Below are 24,336 nucleotides of genomic sequence, written 5' to 3'. Positions count from 1 at the left end.
TACTTAATTTTAAATACTTTATTATAGTACAAAGAACTTTAAATAAAACTATCTTCAGTTAGTTGCATCACAAAATATGACCAAACTTAACGTTCATTGTATTTCATTATCAGCTGCCTGAACTAAAAGGAGAGAGAAAACTTGCATGCCAGTTTCAATTTACAGTCTTCTTGTTTTATAGACACTTTATGCGGCTTCAAAAAAACTTATTGTAACAGACAGAAGTGGATAATCACACAAGTTATTTCTATTATTTACTTATTTATGAGCCTCAGCCAGTATGATGACATCACTGTATTGGGTACTGCTTAGCCATAATGAAAAGATCATACTCGCTTCAGGAAACTTGTGTTCTAAAGGCCCCAATTTCTAATACAATCACACCTTTAATCTCACATAAAACTGTGTTTGAAATCAATTGGAATTTTACATCAGCACAGCAGTCTATCTCATCTTAACAATTGCACACATGATCTGCATTACATGCAGTACAGAAGACTAAATGGAGAAGGAAGATAAATCTCCTTGGCCGAGCTAGGTAAACCCTACCCATATAATCTATTGCATAAGGGAAGCGGGGAGGAGGAGGGAAAGGAACGGAGAAAGAAGGAGAAAAAAAAATTAATCAGGAAATACAACAAAAGAAGTTGCTCTTGGGAATGTTAATACGCTGTTTTTAATTCTCTTTAATAATTTATTGTAATGCAAAAAATAAATTAGTAAATTCTTGAAAGAGATGGTCTAGACCAGCAGTATGTGGTGTAAAAACCAACAAAACACTAAAAAAAACCCAACCAGAAACAGCTATCAAGACTAGAGTACTCCTGAAAAGACTAAAAACTTCACATGTATTCAGACATTCTTCCAAGCAGCTTTGTTAGAAAAATGAAATACAAATGTCTCTCCTCTCAAGATTCAAATATATAACTTCCCAAGCAGATAGGAACAAGCATAAATTCCAATTGCAATGAGATTTTCTAATAGATACAGATCTGTGCAAAAAGGGAGATAGTAAAGTTAAAGATTTTGGGGTTTTTTTTTTTAATACAGGGTGGGGTTTCATTGGTTGGTTTGGTTTGCTGGTTTGCTTTTGGTTGGGTTTTTTTATGAAGATGGAATTTACCCCTGGACATGCCTAATATCAAATGTTTCCTTAATATTTTTTTAAAACAAACAGATAAAATTCTTAATTGTTTTATTTAAAAAAGAGTTTGGATGCAGAGTTTCAGTTAAAAAAAGCCACCAAAAAAACAACTGCAACCAGCTTGTTTGAAACACATTCCCAAACTTGAGTACAAGTATTTTCTATGGTGATCAAATATTTACATATTAAATCATTATACTTCTATTACTAAGCACATCATAAGTTTGTTGAGCTGTAGAGATTAACCTAAGAATGTTGTTTGATATCCAAAACTTATATCAAATCCATGAGCCACAAATCAATATGATTAACCACTAGATCTACTCTCATGAGCCAGACAAATACATAACAGCTATTTTACCTGCAAACCAAACAACTGTGATATTAATGTTATTAAAGCACAACAGAAATAAAATTCTCTTGGTGGTATTTTTTACCCAATAAGTGATTACAAAAATAAGTGGAGTGTTACTGCAGTTTAATGTTGCATGGGAAAATAGCCTTTCCTACACTCTCAGTGAATCTTATCCCAGACTAAAGATTATCTTAAAATGAACAGTAGATGTGACTGAGGAATCACACAAATTTTTGGCAAAAACATTACATCTTTTTTCACTTTTTTCCTAAATCACGAATGAACTTTTCTTTCAATTAAATTCTACGCTGACCCACAATTTCTACAAATTTATAGTGAACTATATATATGTACATATCACCCTATAACCCATACAGAAATAAAAGCTGAAAAACAATTTCAAAGAAAGAAGACTACAAGTAAGAGAGAAGTAGCAGACATTTAAAGAAGCCAATATGAATAATATCAGCAATTTCCAACTATTTCAAGTATTTCTTATACAAGAACACATTATCTTGGATTATACTTATGAATTTTCTGAACTTGCTCTCACATGCTTTAAAACTTAATTTTGTTTTGAGAGATATACAACTCTTCAAAGATACTGTCAGTACACAATCTGAGGGACATCAACCAGAAACAATGAAAATAAACACTATATTTGAGGTGGCAAAAAATATCAGAATTTGTCACTGATAAGATTTTATTTGTGTGTCACAAAAATATCTAGCAATTTGATATAAATCTAAGTATAGCCTTAATAATTTTTAAAATCACTTATTTAAATTCTTGACATTTTAGGAAAACTAGCATTGGTGTTTACTACATTATTATTGATACATCAGCAAAAATAATATGTTATTATATATGTTAAGAAATGCACAATCTTTTAAATAGGAAGTGAAAAAAACACATCAGAATTAAATAAATTGGGGGAGGAGGTGGTTTTTCCCCAAAACAGAACACTCAGAGAGGAAACAATCTGGGAGGTTCCTGGAGTGTGTGGAGGATAACTTCCTGACACAACTGGTGAGTGAGCCCACCAGGGCAGGTGCCTTGCTGGACCTGCTGTATACAAACAGAGAAGGACTGCTGGGAGATGAGGTGGTCAGAGGCTGTCTTGGGCTTAGCGACCACAACATGATAGAATTCTCAGTTGTGAGTGAAGTAAGGAGAGGGGTCAGCAAAACTGCTACCATGGACTTCTGGAGGGCAGACTTCAGCCTGTTCAGGTCACTGGTTGAGAGAGTCCCTTGGGAGACAGTCCTGAAGGACTAAGGGGTCCAGGAAGGCTGGACAGCCTTCAAGAAGGAAATCTTAAAGGCGCAGGAGCAGACGGTCCCCATGTGCTGTAAGAAGAGCTGGCGGGGAAGGCGACTGGCCTGGCTGAACAGGGACATTTTGCTGGGCCTCAGGGAAAAGAGGAGAGTTTATCACCTCTGGAAGAAGGGGCAGGCAACTCACAAAGAGTATAAGGATCTCCTTAGGTCAAGCAGGGACAAAATTAGAAAGGCAAAAGCCCAGCTAGAGCTCAGCCTGGCTACAGTCATAAAGGATAATAAAAAATGTTTTTACAAATATATTAATGACAAAAAGAGAGTCAAGGAGAATCTCCATCCCTTACTGGATATGGCGGGGAACATTGTCTCCAAGGACGAGGACAAGGCTGAGGTACTTAATGCCTTCTTTGCCTCAGTCTTTAATAGCCAGTCCAGGTATCCGCAGGGTATTCAGCCCCCTGAGCTGGAAGATGGGGATGGAGAGCACAATGTACTCCTCATAATCCAGGAGGAAGCAGTCAAGGACATGCTAAACCACCTGGACACCCACAAGTCTATGGGGCCTGATGAGATCCACCTGAGAGTACTGAGAGAGCTGGCGGAGGAGCTTGCCAAGCCACTCTCCATCATTTATCAGCAGTCCTGGTTAACAGGGGAGGTCCCAGAAGACTGGAGGCTTGCCAAAGTGACGCCCGTCTACAAGAAAGGCCGGAAGGAGGATCCTAGGAACTACAGGCCTGTCAGCCTGACCTCTGTACCGGGGGAGATTATGGAGCGGTTTGTCTTGAGAGTGCTCACAGGGCATGTGCAGGACAACCAAGGGATCAGGCCCAGCCAGCATGGGTTCATGAAAGGCAGGTCCTGCTTGACCTACCTGATCTCCTTCTATGACCAGGTGACCCGCCCAGTGGATGAAGGAAAGGCTGTGGATGTTGTCTACCTGGACTTTAGTAAAGCCTTTGACAGTGTCTCCCACAGCATTCTCCTGGGGAAACTGGCGGCTCGTGGCTTAGACAGGTTTACTCTTTGCTGGGTGAGGAACTGGCTGGATGGCCGAGCCCAGAGAGTTGTGGTGAACGGCGTTAAATCCGGCTGGCGGCCGGTCACAAGCAGTGTTCCACAGGGCTCGGTTCTGGGGCCGGTCTTGTTCAACATCTTTATAGATGATCTGGATGAGGGAATCGAGTGCTCCCTCAGTAAGTTTGCAGGTGACACCAGGTTGGGTGGGAGTGTTGATCTGCTAGAGAGTAGGAGGGCTCTGCAGACAGATCTGGATCGATTGGCTGAGGCCAACTGTATGAGGTTTAATAAGGCAAGTGCAGGGTCCTGCACTTGGGCCACAACAACCCCATGCAATGCTACAGGCTTGGGGAGGAGTGGCTGGAGAGCAGCCTGGCGGAAAGGGACCTGGGGGTGCTGGTTGACAGCTGGCTGAACATGAGCCAGCAGTGTGCCCAAGTCGCCAAGAAGGCCAACAGCGTCCTGGCCTGGATCAGAAATAGTGCGGCCAGCAGGAGTAGGGAAGTGATCGTGCCCCTGTACTCGGCACTGGTGAGGCCGCAGCTTGAATCCAGTGTTCAGTTTTGGGCCCCTCACTACAAGAAGGATGTTGAGGTGCTGGAGCGTGTCCAGAGAAGGGCAACGAAGCTGGTGAGGGGGCTGGAGCACAAGTCTTATGAGGAGTGGCTGAGGGAACTGGGGTTGTTTAGTCTGGAGAAGAGGAGGCTGAGGGAAGACCTTATTGCTCTCTACAACTACCTGAAAGGGGGTTGTCGCGACGAGGGTGTTGGTCTCTTCTCCCAAGTAACCAGCGATAGGACGAGAGGAAATGGCCTCAAGTTGCGCCAGGGGAGGTTTAGATTGGATATTAGGAAAAATTTCTTCACTGAAAGAGTGGTCAGGCATTGGAACAGGCTGCCCAGGGAGGTGGTGGAGTCGCCATCACTGGAAGTGTTTTTCAAAAAACGTGTGGATGTGGCACTTCAGGACATGGTTTAGGGGACACGGTGGTGCTGGATTAATGGTTGCACTTGATGATCTTGAAGGTCCTTTCCAACCTAGTGATTCTGTGATTCTAAATATTTCCTTGAAAATATTTTCAAGTTCTTCCATGAAATTAAACACTTCCGTAGACATTTCACAGTAAGAATGCAATTTTTATCAAAAAAATCTTTTTACCAGTATTTCTCAACCAGTGTTACACTACATACATTATTTTCTCAAAATGGTTAATGATACATTTTAAACTGTTTGTATAGAAAAATATATTATGTACTTAGTGACCCTTCCGTGCAGTAATTGAATATCATCTATCTATAAACGCAAGGCATGCATGACAAAATACATTTGTGAAAAGATTGATTAAAAAAGAGTCAAAATATATTTGTTTTTTCCAAACAAACAGAAAAATCATTATAGCTTGTCAGTTTTTTCCCTCTGCAAAAGCTAGTTAAACATGAAGGTCTGAAATACTTAACAATCTGTTTTAAGTCCTATCCAGAAAGGAGTCACCAGTAGCATTATCTTCCTAAGTGGTCTTAACTCCATAATACCACCCTAATAAAAATTAAAAAAAAAAAAAATTAAACCTCAAAATAAAAAAAAATACAAAATTAAAATAAAAAAGAAGATAAAGTGCTCCCTAATCACTTTTTTCTTCTAGGAAAATATACAGTGGGAGAACATACTTAGCTATTTTTAATAGTAAAATTATCATACTGACTTTCTGAGTTCTATATTACCTTATGAAAAGTCATCCCTGTCTTCAGTCAAAGAAAGCATTTAGGGCTTTCCACTTAAATTTCTCTAAAGTTAAAGAAAGCTATAATACCATTTTTTAATACTGTGTTCTAAGACAATAAGAGCTTACAAACACCACAGAAAAAACAAAAAAGTGAAATTGCTGTTTCCAAGTCTCCTGATGGTAGACAGTCTTTTGCTAAAGAGAGACAAAATTTACAACAACTTGAAAACCCCACGTGAGACTTAATGATTTGTGTCCTACATCAACAATAGTACAACATTGAAATAAAACAAAAGCCCACAACCTTTAAAGTAAAACAAGGCAAAGCAAATCCATGAAAAAGATCATGACACAAGAGGTAAACAAAATTTAGGAATAAGTATTGCTTATCTGAAGGCAAAACCTTACACATTTCAGGCTAGCATGAGACGTTTGTGTGATTGCTTGTTTTTTAAAAGCAGCTCATATACTGAATAATCTCCAAGGAAATTCCTTTCTGTCTGTACATATAATTTGTAATGTTCAGATTTTCATAAAAGCTATGATTTGCAATAGTTTATGGGCTTCATCAGTCCTAATGGTGGCATCTAAAAGCTGGAGCTGTAAACTGAAGTTTGTCATTCTAATTTCTCTTTGTAAACAAAGGAAAGAAACATACTCCAGAGCAATTCCCCCTCATCCTTGGACAACCACCTAGAGTAAGTCTGATAAACTACATTGAGAAGCTTGCTTTTGCCAACTAATGTTGTACACAATATATGACATAAATCCATATACACACACATAGATAGGCACACACAATCACACACAGATTGATGAAAATGATTCTTGAATGTGTGACCTTATTCTAAAACACACACTATATTTTCAGAATTAGGCAACATATGTTTCACTATAATCCAGTCTTGCAAATATGGACGATTACTATAAAATCTTTTATATCAGTGGCTCAATAAGGAGGGAAGACATTAAAAGTAGATGTTAACTTGTCTAATGTTGATACAGAATTAGAAATTATCAACGTTATCACAACCAACTTAGAATAAAGCAAAAACAAAACCCCAAACACTCTCTAGAATCTTAGAGGGACATCACCTCAATTAGCTTCTTACCTGTGTGTTGCTCTGAAAAATAAATAAATAAGTAAAAATCTTTCTTTTTTAGGGAAACTTACTATTTGTTTTCAATGCAATTGATAGATTAATTACATAGCCATATGTGACATGTGTTAGCAAACTTTCCACAAGATTAAACTGCAAATAGTAACAGCAGCATATGAACTTTTGACCATCATACCCAAGCACAGGGATATCAACTACGTCATCTTCTATTAAAAGAAGTACTCTATCTTGAAGATCTTCTTTACTCTCAGGATAATATTCCACAAAAGCTTGAACTTGAAGTCCAGGCGCAACAGGTTTTTCTGGATTTTCCACAATCAATTTAAACTGCAATTTAAAAAAAAAGTAAATATTTTGTAAATTGTTAAACATTTCTAGATTTAAAAAAACATATACATGTGGTTCATCTCTTTTTCCTCCTCTCTTGCTGTCCTATTGAACTGGTTTTATCTCAAAAAGAAAAAAAAAAAGGTAGTCAAGGACAGTCCAGCTTCTTGTGCTGGCCTTTCAGCAAGAAGTCTAGAGGTGGAGTCAGGAAGAAAGGAAGCTGGCAGGGGACACAGCCAGGACAGCTGACCCAAACTGGCCAAAGGGATATTCCATACCATATGACATCATACTCAGTATATAAAGCTGGGCAAAGAAGAAGGAAGGGGAAGAGTAGACATTCAGAGTGATGGTATCTGTCTCCCCAAGAAACCATTACGCATGATGGAGCCCCACTTTCCTGGAGATGGCTGAACACCTGCCTACCCATGGGAAGTAGTGAATTAATTCCTTGTTTTGCTCTGCTTGCGTGTGTGCCTTTTGCTTTACCTATTAAACTGTCTTTATCTCAAATCATGAGTTTCCTCACTTTTACTCTTCCAATTCTCTCCCCTGTCCCACCATAGGGGAGTGAGTGAGTGGCTGCGTGGTGCTTCATTGCTGGCTGGGGTTAAACCATGACAGAAGAATATGCAAATCGATTTAAAATTCACAACCCATTTCAAAATATGCAGGATTTTATAAAATTTCTCCTCCTATTTACTGAAGTCCAGACTTTTTTACAGTAAAACAGAAAGACAGAATGAATACTAACCAATGAAACTACATGGAAGAGTTGGTTTAGTAAAATACCATTTCTAGTCTTTCCAAGAAAGCTGTAGCTTCTCCCACTGTTGCCACAAACTTTCTCAAGCAACACAACATTAAGTCAGCTACTACTCAATGCAGAATCTTTTTAGTGCCTGAGAAAGTAACAAGGATTAAGTCTCAGTCCAAAGCAGCAACAAAAGGAGGCAGCATTAGAGTTTTCTAGGTCTGACCAACATTCAGCTGACATCAACAGAAAGTCTCACTGTACACTGAAAATCCGCTTGAAAGGCCTATGGCACCTCCAATTCAAAATTGGAGGGGGTCAAATTAAAGCGGGGAAAAAAAACCCACAGAAGCAGCTAACAGAAAGCACCTTTTTCTTCACTCAAAAAATAACTCTGGGTTTGTTGGTGTCTGTAAGCATCTGCTTATATCCAACACCCCCTTGTGCTTTTTTCCCTGAACAGAATACATGAGTAACCTACTAGCACGCAGTGGCAAATCCAGCAGTTCCCACATTCCTAGGAAAGCCTCACAGCAAGGTCTAGAGCTTCTCTGATGTTTCAGTCTCCTTACAATTCACATGACTCTATGCACAATACGCTTCTGCTCTATATGTGCAGTTTAATTAATGTTTATTACTTAAAGACAGTCATCCCAGCATTCTTCATGTTTTCTGTTCTAATTTACATTTTAAATATGCAAACATGTAATTTACTACTTGTTGTTTCTATTGTCTGAGCATCTTCTTCCACTCCTTTAAAATTTTCCTAGCAGTATAAAAACTCAGCTAAAGGAAATTTGTTATGTAATATGCTTCATGATTATGGGCTTGATTTTGAAAGAGTAGTCACATTTTAATTTTGATGTGTGTAAAATTTATCTCTTCTCTAAAGAGAATTAAACAGTTAAGCACATTAATTCTATACAAGGGAAAATTAATTCACTGGACTTGCAAGGAAACCTATGGAAAACTGCTTTATGAGCTAAATTCCTTGAAAGGCATTTCTTGGCCATGCACTATGACAGCTCAATGAAGGTTATTTTTCAGTTCTGACACTCTATAAGTGTAAAGCCTCAGAAAATGTACAGATCAGTCATACACTTCAGAGCCATGGAATCACAGATAGCAGCATATGGTCTGGGAATGAGAAAGGGCAACAGACCCTTCTGGAACTGAGCACATGAAGTGGAGTCTTGTCCCTTAACTGTCATATTGGTCGTCTCATGCACAATAATGTTAAAATACTCAGCAAAAGGCATGAGATACAGAGGTAAAAACTCAAAAAATTTGATTGGGTATCCTTTTCTCTTTTCTAAAATTGACTCTGCCTTTCTACTTCTGGAGCATATGAAATATTGATACAGCTGATGAAAACTAACAAAACAGAATAAGCACAGCCCTACTAAATCAAGCACTCCTAACAGTTTCCAGCTCATTCCAAAATTCTTCAGTTACAGTGTAATAAAAATCAAGCTGTCTACATCATGCAAATTAGCAAATTTTAGGGGGGGATAAAATGCATACACAGTCTTGGCCAATCTTGCCCTCAAAAAGAACGGCTGACTACTCAGTGAAATTATCCAAGGTACTTCAATTGTCTGACAATCATTTTGATGACTAAGCTGGAATATAATTATGCATAGTTCAAGTTGCTGTGAACACAAAGCAACATCAGCTCTGTTCCACCCCCAGTGCCAGTTCAAACCTTTGACCCTAATTTTGATGTAATTAACAGATAATAAACTAGCTATATAAAAGACCAAAATAAAACTACTAACCACCGCTGGGTTCTGCTGGGCCTACATAGGTTACAAGTCAAGGGCTAAACTGGCTAGAATTGTAAAGATGCATTTGCCTTTAAAAAGCCAGGCTATGCCATATTTTTTCCAGAACTAATCAGATGCTATTAATAGTAATAATATTATCTTGAGAAAATACTGGAAAACCTTCTTTTCTGAGAAAGCTCTCCACAAGCAAGCACCACAAATGGACTATTGCACTCAAATAACTTAGAAGAATACCATGCAGAAATGAGGTAATAGAGCTATCAATCAGCCCTATGGAAATCCAAGCAAAAACAATTTCAAAAGTTGTGCCCTTCAGCTGATCTGGAAAACTTCACAAATTTGGTGTTCATACCATAACAAAGGGATCCATTTCTACATAACACTCCCTGAAATAACAAGAAGCTCAGAGGCTTCTTGAGGGATAAAATTTCTGAAGAGTGAAAGGCTAGTCAACAAAGCTAAGCAGGATTTGTTACCAACAAGGATCTTGATGTAATAAGACATACAAGAAAGCTAATTTACTGCTACTGAAACTATGGATTTAACAAACAAGCAAGCTCTCTACAAATTGCTCACGATCTCAGGAAAATATAGAACTGGGAAGGTTGGAGTTCATTTCATTTTGTCCTACAGGCTTCAAATGAGCAGCCGCATTTGAAGCTTTATATAAGAACATTTTTCAAGTATCATAGAAATAACACCTACATGTTTTCATGAGAACTAGATAAACAAGGACACTGGCTCCCTCCTTCCAAATTGTCACACAAGAAGCAGTTCAGGTGATTTTGGCTCTAAGAATTGCCTCTTATCCTTTCCAGTGTACCCAGTTATTCAACTATTTTAAATTAATTTCCAGTGCAGTGGCAAATTCCAGTCAGTCTCAAAAGCTTAGGCATACATGGTAGCGTTTTCCATTTGCAGTGGCCCAACACAGACAAGCATTCACACCTGCCCAAGCAACCTCTTACACAGGACCTACCTAGCTGGGCAAACTTGTGGGCAGCTGTCCCCCCACAAAACTGCAGAAAGTAAAAGCGGCACCACAAAACACACCTTCCCTCAGCCCGTGTTCTGCACCTCAAGGAGGGCCCAGCAAGTGTGAGGCAAGTGGGCTGCGTACCAGTTCCTAAGGGCAAGCCCGGGAGGGAGGGATACAGACCCCCGGGACCCGGGTCAGGGAGTTCCCACAAGGCACTACCATTATTCACCCACGCCGGAACCGTGCGAGGTGCTGTACAACACAAAGCCAACAGGTAACCTGTAGAGAGATGCAGGCCTCAAAGCCGTTACCCACTCCTACCCGGGTCGGGGGAGGCAAACACTCCCCGCCGCATCCCTTCTGGCCACACCTCACCTGGGGCCGGTGCGGCGGCAACAGCTGGAGACGACAGCTCTCCATCCGCCGGTTCTGCACGCTGAGCCCGGCGCGGTAGCGGCCCCCCGGCACCGCGTCCCTGAAGCACAGCTGGGCCGGGAAGATGCGCACGCCGGCCACGTCCCGCCACCCACCCGCCATGGCCGCCGCCGCCGCCTCACCCGGGCGGCAAGCGCGGCCTGGAAACGATTGCTTAGCAACGGACGCAGGACGCTGATTGGAAACAAAAGAGCGGCGCTTCCAAACTCACCAATCGGAAGAGGAGAAACGGGGTACAGGCGGGGCGGGGCATGCAGCCTGGCCCGGCTGGGCTCGGCGGGTGTAGCGGGAGCCGGCGGCGTCTGGGCATCTCCGGCCCGCGGTGTGGTTGCCCAAAGCAAGGGCTTTCTAGCCGGAAGCTCTGGCTTTTCCTTGTGGTTTCCCCAGGCGTGTGGCCTGCGCCTGCCCTGCTAGGCCCTCACACGCTGCTGCCTTGGCAGGTGCAGGGCGTCCCGGTAGACAGACCTGTTGGGGCAGGCCACCATTTCATGGGCACTAGGGCCGGCAGGAGCTGGAAAAAAATAAAACCCCCCAGACCTGCTGGTTTTTGGAAGCGCACCAAAATGGCCACTTCCCTTTGACCTGTGTTTACCAGTAAAGAGATACCTGAGCAGATGCCCCGCCATGGGGCTCCGGCTCAGGCTTGTCCAGCATGGTCCCTCTTGTTCACCTGAGGTGGTTTCCTGCTACAAGTCCCACCAACAATGCCCTGAGCCAGTGAAGAGTGATACAAACATGTATGCTCTTCCTGCCCTGGGTTTCTTAAAGTAAAGATAACTGATGTTGAAATAAAAATGGCCTGATTTGTCTTCTGGGCATGCATCTTAATCACAGCCATGGTCTACACAGAACCAAAGCAGGTCGCTAACATGCCTGTTTGTTGGTGGAAAGCTCTGCCTCCAGTGCCAGTGACTACACTAATAATTCATTGCATGCATCTACTGAGTGGTGAAAGATGTGTTCCTGTTCTGTATCCGTATGCCTTCCGATGCTGTAATTTAAGTACTAAAATGAAGTTGACATGAATCCAGCACTTTGGCAGACTTGAAGATAGAGAGTGGGCCAATGTTGTCCTTTGCTTCAACACAGCAGAAGCAAGGAGGGGGGATGCAGCACGCACAGCATGCACACAGAACATCAAACATCAGTTTCTATTAACCCAAAAGGTTTTGCCTTGGATTACTTCATCCCCTGAAAGTGCCTGAAGACTCAAATTATTTCTATTTTAAAAGTCAAATGTGAGAAGCTGCAAACATAGATGGCACAGATCAGCACCACTACGTAAGTACAAAAAGGGCAAAAAGCCTGTTTTTAATGGGCCAAGAATCCTAGAAGGAGCAAGGAGAGAGGAGAGCCTTTGTTTCTGTTGCTGGGGAAGAATGCTAACAGGCCTTTTTGTCTCTCTCCAAAATTCAAGTGATAGCTACCCCTCCGTAGATTACTGAAGAATGAGTGGGAATATGACATTGCAAGCACTAAGGGTAAAATCCAGGCATCTGAAGCGAGTTCTTTGGGACCACTACTAGAATCTGTTTTATGGTAACATGACTGTACTTAAGTGACACACACACCAAAAAGAAGAAAAAATTAAAATAAAAGATAACTTTATTAAAGACTTAAACTCCCTCTGCTTTTTTACTAGAGAACTGAGAACACTCCTACATAGTTTCTCTGATCCTTGAATGAATTCTTGAGGAAAGTCAAGGGACTAACAAGATCAAACTTAAGAAATACCTGATCCAAAGAAAGAGAAACCTTTGAGACTTTATAGTGGTGCCAAAAAGTCACAAGCTCATTATTTTATCTTACTTTGGGTTATTCCTCAGTTTTCATATTAAAGCAACTTGGAAATATTCTATCTTTCTGTGGCACACATTCCGGTACTTGGAAATAATCAAATTCAAAAGTGAACAACTAACTAGTTCCAGGAAAATGTCAAATATGTCACTTGTTATATATTACTTCATAGCCAAGTAGTCAGTCACAAACTTATTTTTTCCATATCACTGATAATTGTAGCAACATTCAATATTTCTAGCAAAACTATCAGAAGCAAAAAATTGCTTATGATTTTTCATTTTTGTTCAGATCTTGCTGGAGTATAAGAGGATCCTCAGAAGGTCCCTGCCCTCTCTACTCTTTCTGACCTTCCTGGTGTCCTACATCCCTATCTGCTTCCCAGTTAGGTCACTAGCCTTCATTCTGCTTACTGAGCTCCATGTGGGGCTATGTAATAAACCTGACCTGTGAAACAGTCCAGGGTAAAAGCACTCATACATGCATCTCTTTTTTTGGTGGTGTTGGAGGAGAGTTATCTTTAATCAAGGTAGTTTCTCAGCTTCAGTTTAGAGCACTATTTCATGAATAGTTGAAGCAGCACTGCTGACAGGGTGGTAACTTTGTGAGTGGGGGCTGGAGCAAGCAACAGAGACAGAAATCTTTAAAAATCAATTCTGTCATAAAAGAATTAGTAGCAAAGAACACTGCCCTATTGTCACATGATTTGGTGTAGATGCATCCATACCAAATTCTTATCAATTTAACTAATTTTTAAAAAAACAAATACTAACTGTGATTTAGCTTGTGTTTAGAAGTACCAAGTTCTGCATTAAAAGAATCCGATCTCTCTGTAATAGTTTGGCTAGGCTCTCTTCCTCTTCTGCAGACCATTATATCCAAATGCTTACTATTGCCATCATTATGATATCTCATTATGAAACAACATTAGATAATAGACTCCATTCCTTCCTTTCCTCAACTCATGCTAGCTTCATAAAAATTTTTATTAGTCACCTAATAATCATCCCCAAAGAGAAAACTATTGTAAAGGAACAGGTATACTTTGTTTTGATGACAGAATCCTTTATAACTAGTGCTAGGGCATGGATTATGTATATTCCTTCTCCTTTATCACTAAATCGTACAACCACATTAAGAGTGATTTTACTTCTGCAAAGATTCATGCTATTTTACAGTGCAGTTACCTGCACAATTCACATTGCATTCACCTTAGCAGTATCAGATGATGAATAACAAAGCTTCACAGCAAACTTCTCAAAATTGTATTACAGTCATCAGAGTGAAGAGTATAACCTTACATAAATCTCCAGCATACCTCAATTTCTGAGTCATTTCCAACCTTTATAAGCCAGACTTTTCAAACCTGAAACTTTTTTGACTATCTGCTGATCTGACTATCCTTCCAGGTTCCAGGCAGAAAACCAGAATACCATCGTTAGTTCTTTCCATTTAATAGACAAAGTTAATTTGTTTAAAGATAAATACTCCCCAGCTTGTTCAGATCTACCCTAGGGCCATGGCCAGTGTAAAATGAGATGCAGAATCCAAAAGCCATCCCCTGCTGCACAGGGCAAAACACTGTTAGAGAACATTGTATGAGAAAACAGTGAGACCTGCAGTTCTGGTCCTATCTACCCATGTTCTAAATGCGGATCAAAGATGCTTGTGCACCGACCAAGTCATCTATTAGATCAGAAGTAGCTCCCAGTCATCCAGGCATCTCTAAAAACACAGACAAATCCCTCCAGAAAGTAGTCAAGAGGTTAGAAAAAGGGGCAGTTGAAATAATCATAAGGGTGTTTTATTTGACAGTAATTCAGCAACAAGAAATAACAGTGATACCTGAGATAATTAAACTAATTTGAACAAACTGCCACTCATACTGCACTTCGTTGCTGGAATGTGAATCCATAGGAACTGTGATTTGAACTGTGAATGCTTACTTATTTGTTCTATTTCAGGAGGAATAAATATATTTAGAATATACTAGAAGGAAATAGGGTCACTTACTGGTAAAACGAATAAAGTGTGCTCACTTTTATATCAGCCTTTAGGAGTCAGAAACAGATAAAGTCCAAATAATGATGACTAATAAGATATATTGCTCTGCATTTAATCTTGCAAATTGCTCTGTTTAATGGAAAACGAGAATGTTCAAAATGACAGATTTGGGCTCTAATTCTCTCTAAAGGTCTCTTCACTAAACAAAGCATTCTGTGAGAAGCAGAACTAATGAAGATTTTATTGGGTCTTTTTGCTTAATGAAACCATCCATCTTCACAAAACATGTAAGAAGTGCCAATCTCTGAGACCTCCTTCCTTCTTAGATTGGGTTGAAAGAATGGTGACTCTGTAAAAATTGGTAAATTAAAAACTTGTATCATAAATACATACAGTCTCATTGGCAATATGGTTTAGGGCTCCAAGAGCCACACACTGAGCTTTTACATGTATCTATAGAGCAGAAGCAGAGTGATTTTATCAGTGTAATCCTTCACTTCAGCTAAATAGCCTGACTAGGAGGGAAGTCATAGCACTGCTGTACATGACAATACTGATTTGGGGACCAAGGCTAGTACTATCACACAGTGCTGAGCTGAGCATTTTGGTCTTACAAGTTCGCAGCAGTTAGTCCAAAGATTTCAGCAGCAAAGTACAAACGTGCCCTTTGTTTCCTGCAGTCTTCTCCAATGGAAATGCTTTCTGCATCTAGTATCTTTTTTAGTCACAGTGTGGGAAAACATCCTTGTTCATGAAAAATTCAGCAACTCTAAAAGTATTCATACCCACTCATGAATCTCGTGTATTAGACAAATATAAAAATCACTGGGTAGAAAGAAAAATCATTGAACCACAGTAAGAAACATGATGAAAACCTGTGTTTCTGAGCTGGGCAGATCATCTCTGATCAAAATAGAACATAACTATGGGGAAAATGTATATATATCGGTAACAGGAAATTCAGATAAGGGATAGTTCTGAAAATGTCTCATATAAATCAGGGGTTCTTTAACAGCTGTCTGTGGCTTTTAAAGACTCCCATAAAATCATGATATTTACCATGTTGAGCCAGAGCAGTAGAATTTCCAGGCTGATATCAAGATGTCAACATCTATTGGCATCAATGAATCAATATTAAATTTCCACTATACAAAACTAAGATGTGATTTCCTAAAGTTACTAATGGTGAGATTCATCTTGCCACACTTCACAAATATAAAATCAGTGTCTAGTCTAAACTTCCACTATGGTTAGCAGTGAGGTAAGTGCCTCCAGGGGATGATCATCCCCCTCCACTTACATAGGTATTTAAAGTAGAATTCTATATATCACATTGACTTTATGCAGGTCTCCTGCTGTCTAGCTACTTAAACAATTTCAACAACCTTTTTCTTAGGCAGTAATGATAAAATTATTGAGGAGCATATTCAGATATTAGTGAATTTATTTTCTTTTGCCTGAAGGATGAAAATTACTGCCTAATCATTTTGTGGTACAATTATGTGTATTTTTATTATACATGTATCTTTTACATTTTATATGCAATTAATCCAACTTACTTCCTTAGAATCTAAGTGCTTATTAAGGTAAATTAAATTTGCATTGTGATCATCTGCAGTATCGGATCACTCCCTGGTTTTCAGCTTTTTAGGTACTCAGCCTTCTGAGGTGCTTGATGTTTTTATTTCCTTGACTTCAATTACAGTTGGAAACCCTTACCAAATAGATTTGTCTATTTACTTTAAAAGCAATCAGACTGTGGTTCAGTATAACCTATGGTTCATCATTGCATTATCAATGCACTTCACCTGAAAATACTACCCCTAGTCCTCATGAACGTCATCATAGCTTGTTGCATTACACTAGGAGGGCTCATTTGTCTTCATAAGTTACAGATGAAAAGATACTACCCAATTTAGATGGGTCCTTACCCAATGATGGCCTTGAAGATCAATAGCAAAGGTTCAGAATTGCATTAAATGGGAATTAGGATAGAACGTATCTTGCAGAGTATAAAAGATAAATACTCCAGGGAATTCATACCAGGTTAATGGTGCATTGTATCAACATATACTTTCTTTTATGAATTATACAATGATTTTTTTTCAGACTACTGTTTTAACATTTCTTTCTACACTAGGAAAAAATGAGAAATGTGGATCTTCAGATGACCTTCGCTATTCCATTCATTATTTTATATATCTCTACCCTAATATTTCTTGCTCACCTTAATCCTGTCTTTACATATTTTTTCTTCAGTTGAGGGTTTCTCCATGCTATTTGCTTTCCCTTTTCTAGTCACCCACTATATTTACATGCATATTTAAATGCATATTTAAATGCTGTGGTCTACCTGTAAATCTATCTGTAGATACTTAATACAGTTTAATACCCTGTCTGTATTGATATTTTGCATAAAGCAGACATTAAGTTGATTTCTCCTCGCTGACATCTATTTCTCTTTCTGACTGGTCATATCAACATAGAGGTTCCACAGGTCTTCAGCTCCTCCTTTCAACATACAGTACTTTCACCTTACCTACACTTCATTTTACGTGCCACCATGGGGCCTAATTCATCAGCTACAGATATAGCATATTTATTCATTATGGTTTTAGTAGTTTGTATTTTAGGCTACATATGATGGGCGTTTTGCACTTTCTAATTTTTCCTAGTGATAGTGACAAACATTTAATCTAACAGGTAAAAAAGCAGGCAAGCTTGCAGGTAAGAAACTTATTGAGACTTAAGAGTTGACATCATTTTTTTAACTTCACAGAATCACTAGGTTGGAAAGGACCTTCAAGATCATCAAGTCCAACCATTAATCCAGAATCACCATGTCCCCTAAACCATGTCCTGAAGCGCCACATCCACACGTTTTTTGAACACTTCCAGGGATGGCGACTCCACCACCTCCCTGGGCAGCCTGTTCCAATGCCTGACCACCCTCTCAGTGAAGAAATTTTTCCTAATATCCAATCTAAACCTCCCCTGGCGCAACTTGAGGCCATTTCCTCTTGTCCTATCACTAGTTACTTGGGAGAAGAACTTGGCAATAAACTTTCTTTCAGCAATTTCATTAAGCATCTGTATAGCATACAACAAAATTACATCCATCAGTGCTGTAAGACAAGAACAGAAACAAGCAATGCATAATAAAAGCAATTATCCAGTGGGAATAGAGGTCACCAGTATTACCAGTTCTGAAGGCTAATATTTTGGGGAACTATTGAGAGCTGAATCTCATTTCTTCAGTACTTATTATTTTCTATTAACTGAAGAGGGATCCACGTTCCTGACATGACAGAAACTGTTGCAAAATATCCTAAATTATTTCATAGCTGGCACAAGTTCATGTGTCTTGTATGTGACGAGATCCTCTCAACAGCGAGCTTCCACCACCGCAGCAACATCTATCACCTGCTGTAACAACTATTACCTTTCTATCTTGCTAAAAGTTCTCTGAAAGGTGGGTGGAAATGAAAGCTAAGGAGCACAGGCTAAGTACCGTGTAAGGCAGAATAGTCGAAAACATCAGAATTGCTTTGCTTGATCATGAAAAAAAGCACATACATTCTGCTTTAGCGCGGGCTGTGTGCTGAAATGCCGCCGCCCCAGCAGCAACCAGTGCAGCAGGTGGTGCTCAGACAGCCCCGGCTCCCCAGAGCACCCAGAGAGCGGGACGCTCCTTTCCAGAAGCCGCATTCACTGGTTGACTTCTCCATAGCCCAGTGCCACCCCAGCAGCGGTTGTTCTTGACAGTGGATCGTGCTCAAAATATTAATTGAGCAAGCCACGATGAAAGCATATTTTTACTTAATTATTTTGCAATAGGTATATGCCTAAAACGGTAGACCTTTTTACAGTGAAAAATTAAAACACATTAAGTTGACAGTGTCTCCTACAGACTCCTTTGTTCCACCCAAACAGAGCACCATCTGCCTGTGTGCAGGCAGATTTCACATTTTCTGGGAGAAGGTGTGATTTTGTTAGCTTTACCTGGGCACTGTGTGGCCTCCCCTGCAGGTCAACATGTTCAATGTGCATTTTGGAAATGCAAGAGGTTCCAAAAACTTTACAGCTGCTTTACTATAAATGAATACACCTATATCTGTGAGATCTAACTGCTTAGATATATGATGAAAGAAAATGTAAAACAAAATTATTTGCAAGAGCACTATCAATTCCCAGGAAATAATGAAACAACCAAAATAGCTTCATAAATGGCTTAGGGTGGATGAGTGCAATCTGATTTACAGGTAAGAGGCATTTCCAATTAGAGAAAAAATCCCATTTAAGAGCTACTAATGTAATTTAGCAGACTAATATATACTTGGATCATACCTTGAGGAATCTACTACAAAGAGTAAAAGACAGCATCATTCAGCAATCTGCTGAAAGTGGATCCATTTCTGCTCTCATGAATCCTACCTGGCATGGCGGTGCAGCAGGGGACAGACCTGCTATGGGAGGGCAGGAGAGAGAGTGAAGGGGAAAGAGGAGGAGGAAAGGTGCAGACAAAAGGTCTCTGTTCCTGCTGGATGTGCAGCCCAGCACTTGTTCATATACACTGGGAGCTACTGTGGTGCGATCTTCTAATAATTCTGTATTTTTAAATAAAAATGTTAAGTTTGGCAGTGTTTGGGTTTTATGTCTCCATGTGTTCTCAGATGAGATGATCTGTGTAAGAGCCAAAGCAGTTAACCATCACAGAACTATCCCCAGCACTGGGGATACACACTTTCTGCAGGGTTTTCTTGATAAATATTTCAGGGTCTCAAATTTTCTAAATAAGCCGAGTGTTTGAGGAGAGTGTTTTTACGCTCTTCCTCACTCTTAACTGTTAATGAACCTTGTTTCAGGATTTGTCTTTTATTTTGCAGAAATCAATGGTATGCAGGTTATAACTCTCCATCGGTCATAAGAGGAGGCACTTAGCTGAGCCTATCAGCCACAAGAATGTTAATGCATTAGGGTTTTGTATGCATGACTTATTTCTCATTTGTCTTCCCTTGCAGGCCTCCCGGCGCCGAGAACAGCTGTGCACTGAGCTGCACAGATCAAGCAAGCTACTATATTTATGACAGTGCTCTTCTTTTCTCTGTTGCCAAAAGAGTGGTCAGATGCAGCATAGCAATTTATACTGCTGAATTCTATATCACAATATTTTTATATTTTTGGCCACAATCTGAAAATAAATTAATCTGCCCAATGCCATTATCTGTTGAGGAAGTATAACAACATTTTAATACTGATTTTAAATTCCCTATATTTGAATTAGCTGCTTGTGTTTCACAGTGGCATAACTTAACTCAAATTCAGCTTTGAGCAACCACTGGAACATTTCCCCACAAGTTCTTACCCACAGGGCTAGAAGCCAGCTTACAAAGTTTTTCAGGTTTCTAGCCAAGGACATGATAAGCATTTCTTTATGGCAACATCACGAGGCCAGCATTCCTCCATCATCCTATATAGCTTCAGGGTCCCAACTACCCACAGTATTTAACACATCTCTTGTTAAATCTTGCCATAGGTCATCAAGCATTTCCCGGTAATCAACAAAGTTGATTTTTCATAGTTCTCAGTGACTCTTTAAAACATTTAATACAAAAAACATCCTGTGATCATCTAACTAGACTTCATGCAATATAAATGCCATGTGTTTTACTAAGATCTGATTGCTTATTTAATTCCAGTAGCTGGAGTTGTACTAAAACTTATCATTTAGAGATCTTGGTGTAAAGATCTCTAGTTCTGACGTACTTGTATTCTTTCGTTGGTTCCAATAGCTAATTGTCCTTGTCTTCCCTTCTTCATTCACTGTACTGTCCTAGATCAGTGTCCACCACCTATGGGCAAACTCACTATGTCTCCAAATTCAAGATCTGTGGCTGCAAATAAAGATTCTCTCATGACTACAGAGGTAATCAAGGACATCAAGAGAAGTTTTATTGACACTTTGAAAAGTAGATCATTGTTCTGGCATTTTAAATACATTACTGACATTCGAGAAATCTCTGATTAGCCTTATGTTAGTTATAGTCAGTCTCCACTTAAAAGCTAGAAAGTGCAAGAGCGCATATGGTCTTTGACATGGTCCCCCACAACATCCTTCTCTCTAAATTGGAGAGATAAGGATTTGATGGGTGGACTGTTCAGTGGATGAGGAATTGGTTGGATAGTTTCATCCAGGGGGTAGTGGTCAATGGCGTAATGTGCACATGGAGATAGGTGACGAGTGGTGTCCCTCAGGGGTCCATACTGGGACCAGTACTCTTGAATATTTTCATTGATGGCATAGACAGTGGGATAAAGTGCACCCTCAGCAAGTTTGCAGACCACACCAAACTGAGTGGTGCAGTTGACATGCTTGAGGGACAGGATGCCATCCAGGGGGACCTGGACAAGCTCAAGGAATGGGCCTATGTTAACCTCATGAGGTTCAACAAGGCCAAGTGCAGGGTCTTGCAGATGGGTTGGGGCAGCCCCTGGTGTCAATACAGGCTGGGGGATGAAGGTCTTGAGAGCTGCCCTGCCAAGAAGGACTTGTGGGTTCTGGTGGATGAAAAGCTGGACGTGAGCCAGCAATGTGCACTCGCAGCCCAGAAGGCCAACCGTATCCTGGCCTGCATCAAAACAAGCGTGGCCAGCAGCTCAAGGGAGGGGATTCTGCCCCTCTGCTCCACTCTGGTGAGACCTCACCTGGAGTCCTGCGTCCAGCTCTGGAGCCCTCAGCACAGGAAAGACATGGACCTGTTGGAGCACATCCAGAGGAGGGCCACAAAAATGATCAGAGGGGTGGAACACCTCTGCTGTGAGGACAGGCTGAGAGAGTTGGGGTTGTTCAACCTGGAGAAGAGAAGGCTCCGGGGAGACCTTATTGCAGCCAACCAGGACTTAAGGGGGGCTTAGAAGAAAGACTTTTTGGCAGGGCCTCTTGCGATAGGAAAAGAGGTAATGATTTTAAACTAAAAGAGCATATATTTCAACTAGATAGAAGGCAGAAATTTTTCCCAATGAGGGTGGTGAAACACTGGAACAGGTTGCCCAGAGAGGTGGTTAGACGCCCCATCCCTGGCAACATTCAAGGTCAGGTTGGACGGGGCTCTGAGCAACCTGATCTAATTGAAGATGTCCCTGCTTACTGCAGGAGGGTTGGACCAGATGACCTGAAAAGGTCCCTTTCAACCCAAAGATTCTATGGTTCTGTGGTTCTACGATATGCATAAAAATAATCTATTAACATGTAGTTAAAATTTACAAACACCTATTCCAGATATGTAGAACATTATAAGATAAGAATTTGAAAGTCTTTTTTTGTTTCTAAAGCATTTAAACACCATGGATGAAAGATAAACAAATATAAATGTGAATATAAAAAAAAAAGTAATGAAAATAGCTGTATAAGTAACTTTTCTTCTTGCTCCCACAATACCAAGATCACAGCTGAGGCATAGTTTGGGGTCATTTCAAGTGAACATACTATGTTTGCTAGAAGTTTTGGCACAAAGTCCTTGAAGGACTGTTCCTGAAGGAACTCTTAAGTATCTGGAGCAACTAGAAAAAAAACATTTCACACATAGCTAGAACAAATAATTAATGAAGAAAAATAAAACATTTCAAAAGGCTAATATGTGCAAACATTTATGCAATGAGACAAATAAGAGCTGTAGGTCAGTAGCTGCAATCTAGAAAGATGTGGAAGAAGAATTCACACATGTAACATAGCAAACAGAAGCTGGAAAAATTGAACAAATATGTATATTAGTCAACATATAAAATGGTAAAAGAATACATTAATACTTATTAAGGTCAATGCAAACAGTAAAGCATAAAGAAGAGTTGGATTGCTGAACTGGCAGGTTTGTAGTAGATTGAAGTGTGTGTCAGGATGCAGGTTTATGTTCACTGCAGATGCCTCAGTTTTTCTGGATTAGCATGTATGTTTTTCTAACAGTGGAAAAAGTTAAGGATGGTGGTGTAGTCTGGACAAGAAGTTACTGGCCATTGACAATTCATAGCTGTTTGGGAACAAACCCTTGACAGCAAGCTTGTTAGCACTGGAGGCAGTGGAGCATCCTGATCTATGGTGGTGATGGCTCCAGTGCCCCCTGAGAGGCAGAAGGAGAAAGAGAAGAGACATGGATACGACAGCCAGGTACAGACCATGGACTTTAAATGATACTTGGTGAATGGTTCCCTACCATTCCCCACTGCGACTGGTCTTGCAGTATGCTGAGCCTATGCTTTGTAGATCCTAAAGAGATTTAGTTCCGGCAACTGCAGTTTCCACAGCAAAGCTAAGCAGCTGCTGGTGGAGCTAAGCTATCCGTTTTACTGCTGAAAACTGACTTCTAGGAGATTCAAAGGAAGTCCTTATCTGGAGGTGCTCCAGAGGGGTCACAGACAGTCAGTGAGGTGCTGTGACATTGGCACCATCTCAAGGGTCCAGAAGAGTCTGAGGCATAGATACAGCTGAGCTGCTGCCCAGCTGGTGAGGTGACTCAAGGAGACCAGAGAAGCAGCCTTCTGTAGGCAGCAAGACCCTGACTCAGGCAAATACTGTGTAAAACAGCAAAAAGGGTAAACTTGCAGAAATACTACTGCATTGAGCTAAAAGGGACTGAGGAATAGAATCTACAATTACACTTTTTCCTCTCAGTCAAAAATATGCAGGGGCTGTACACAGCCTTCTCTATCATGATCAGGTGGCCTGCATTCAAACACAAAAGATTACGTAAGTTATTTAGTGTCTCTGAATAAGGGCAATTCTTTGTAGCTGCTCCGTGCCTTTGCTTTCAATGAGTGATTTTTAGGAGGGGAGATCACGTACATTGTTTGACAACAAGATTCTGAAGACAGCAGTTCTTTCATGTCAGCTACATCCTGTTTAGATCAGTACATTAGACTAACCTGTGACTCATTTAGTAACAGTGAAGGTTTTTCAGTGAGTTAAAAAGAAAAGGGAACATCTTTAACTTCTAGATTCTAAAAGGGAGTCCTAGAATTGGCATTATTTCTCAGAAATCTAGCTATTGAAAATCTGTAAGCATTTTTGCAAGAAACATGAGTTTGTATTTTAAAACGGAAGGACTAGGTACAGCTCGTACTTCAAAAGGTTCTTTTGTAACTCTCTGGAAAGGGAATGTTACAAAGAAAAGGCAAACAAATAAACCCTCAGATATCTCAACTTACTCTTCTACAAATGAGAAAAACAATTTCAGAAAGGCATGAACTTACATAAAATAACAAACATTGTCTTCCTTTACTGTTTCAGGCCATCCTGTCATTACCTACGCAGCAATCAGGAGCTGTGGCATACATTGGGGTTTCACAGCTGTGAAAGCTCAGAGTACAATGATTCTTCCCTCTGCTTATCCTTACTCTTTGTCTTTGCTACCTAATAAAACTGATTATTTCATCCTCAATGTGACTCTTTGAAAATTGTCTTTGTTAGTTATGGCCCTCTTACCTATCTTTGACCAACTCACTGCTTTTAGATCTGTCCCTCTATGAATCACTTAATTTACCTTTCTCAAGTTGATTTTCTTTCTGCCTGAGTTACTGTGTATCTTGTTTCTTCCTTTTGATTTTTTCTAGTTGTAAG

General features: G+C 40.2%; 1 protein-coding gene across 1 annotated transcript in view; it reads right to left on the bottom strand.

Annotated features, from left to right (window-relative positions):
• CFAP47 (cilia and flagella associated protein 47) overlaps positions 1 to 24,336 on the bottom strand; it is a gene marked incomplete at its 5' end in the record, with an annotated part of 409,359 nt that overhangs the window by 353,617 nt on the left and 31,406 nt on the right. The window contains 2 exons of the mRNA XM_082014136.1: positions 6,819 to 6,970; positions 10,866 to 11,099. Coding sequence (XP_081870262.1) covers positions 6,819 to 6,970; positions 10,866 to 11,099 — 386 coding nt within the window. The remainder of the gene's footprint in view (positions 1 to 6,818; positions 6,971 to 10,865; positions 11,100 to 24,336) is intronic.

The sequence above is a fragment of the Phaethon aethereus genome (genome assembly GCF_964289735.1).
Source record: "Phaethon aethereus genome assembly, chromosome: 1".
Lineage (NCBI taxonomy): Eukaryota > Metazoa > Chordata > Aves > Phaethontiformes > Phaethontidae > Phaethon > Phaethon aethereus.
This window is presented reverse-complemented; position numbering and strand designations above follow the sequence as displayed.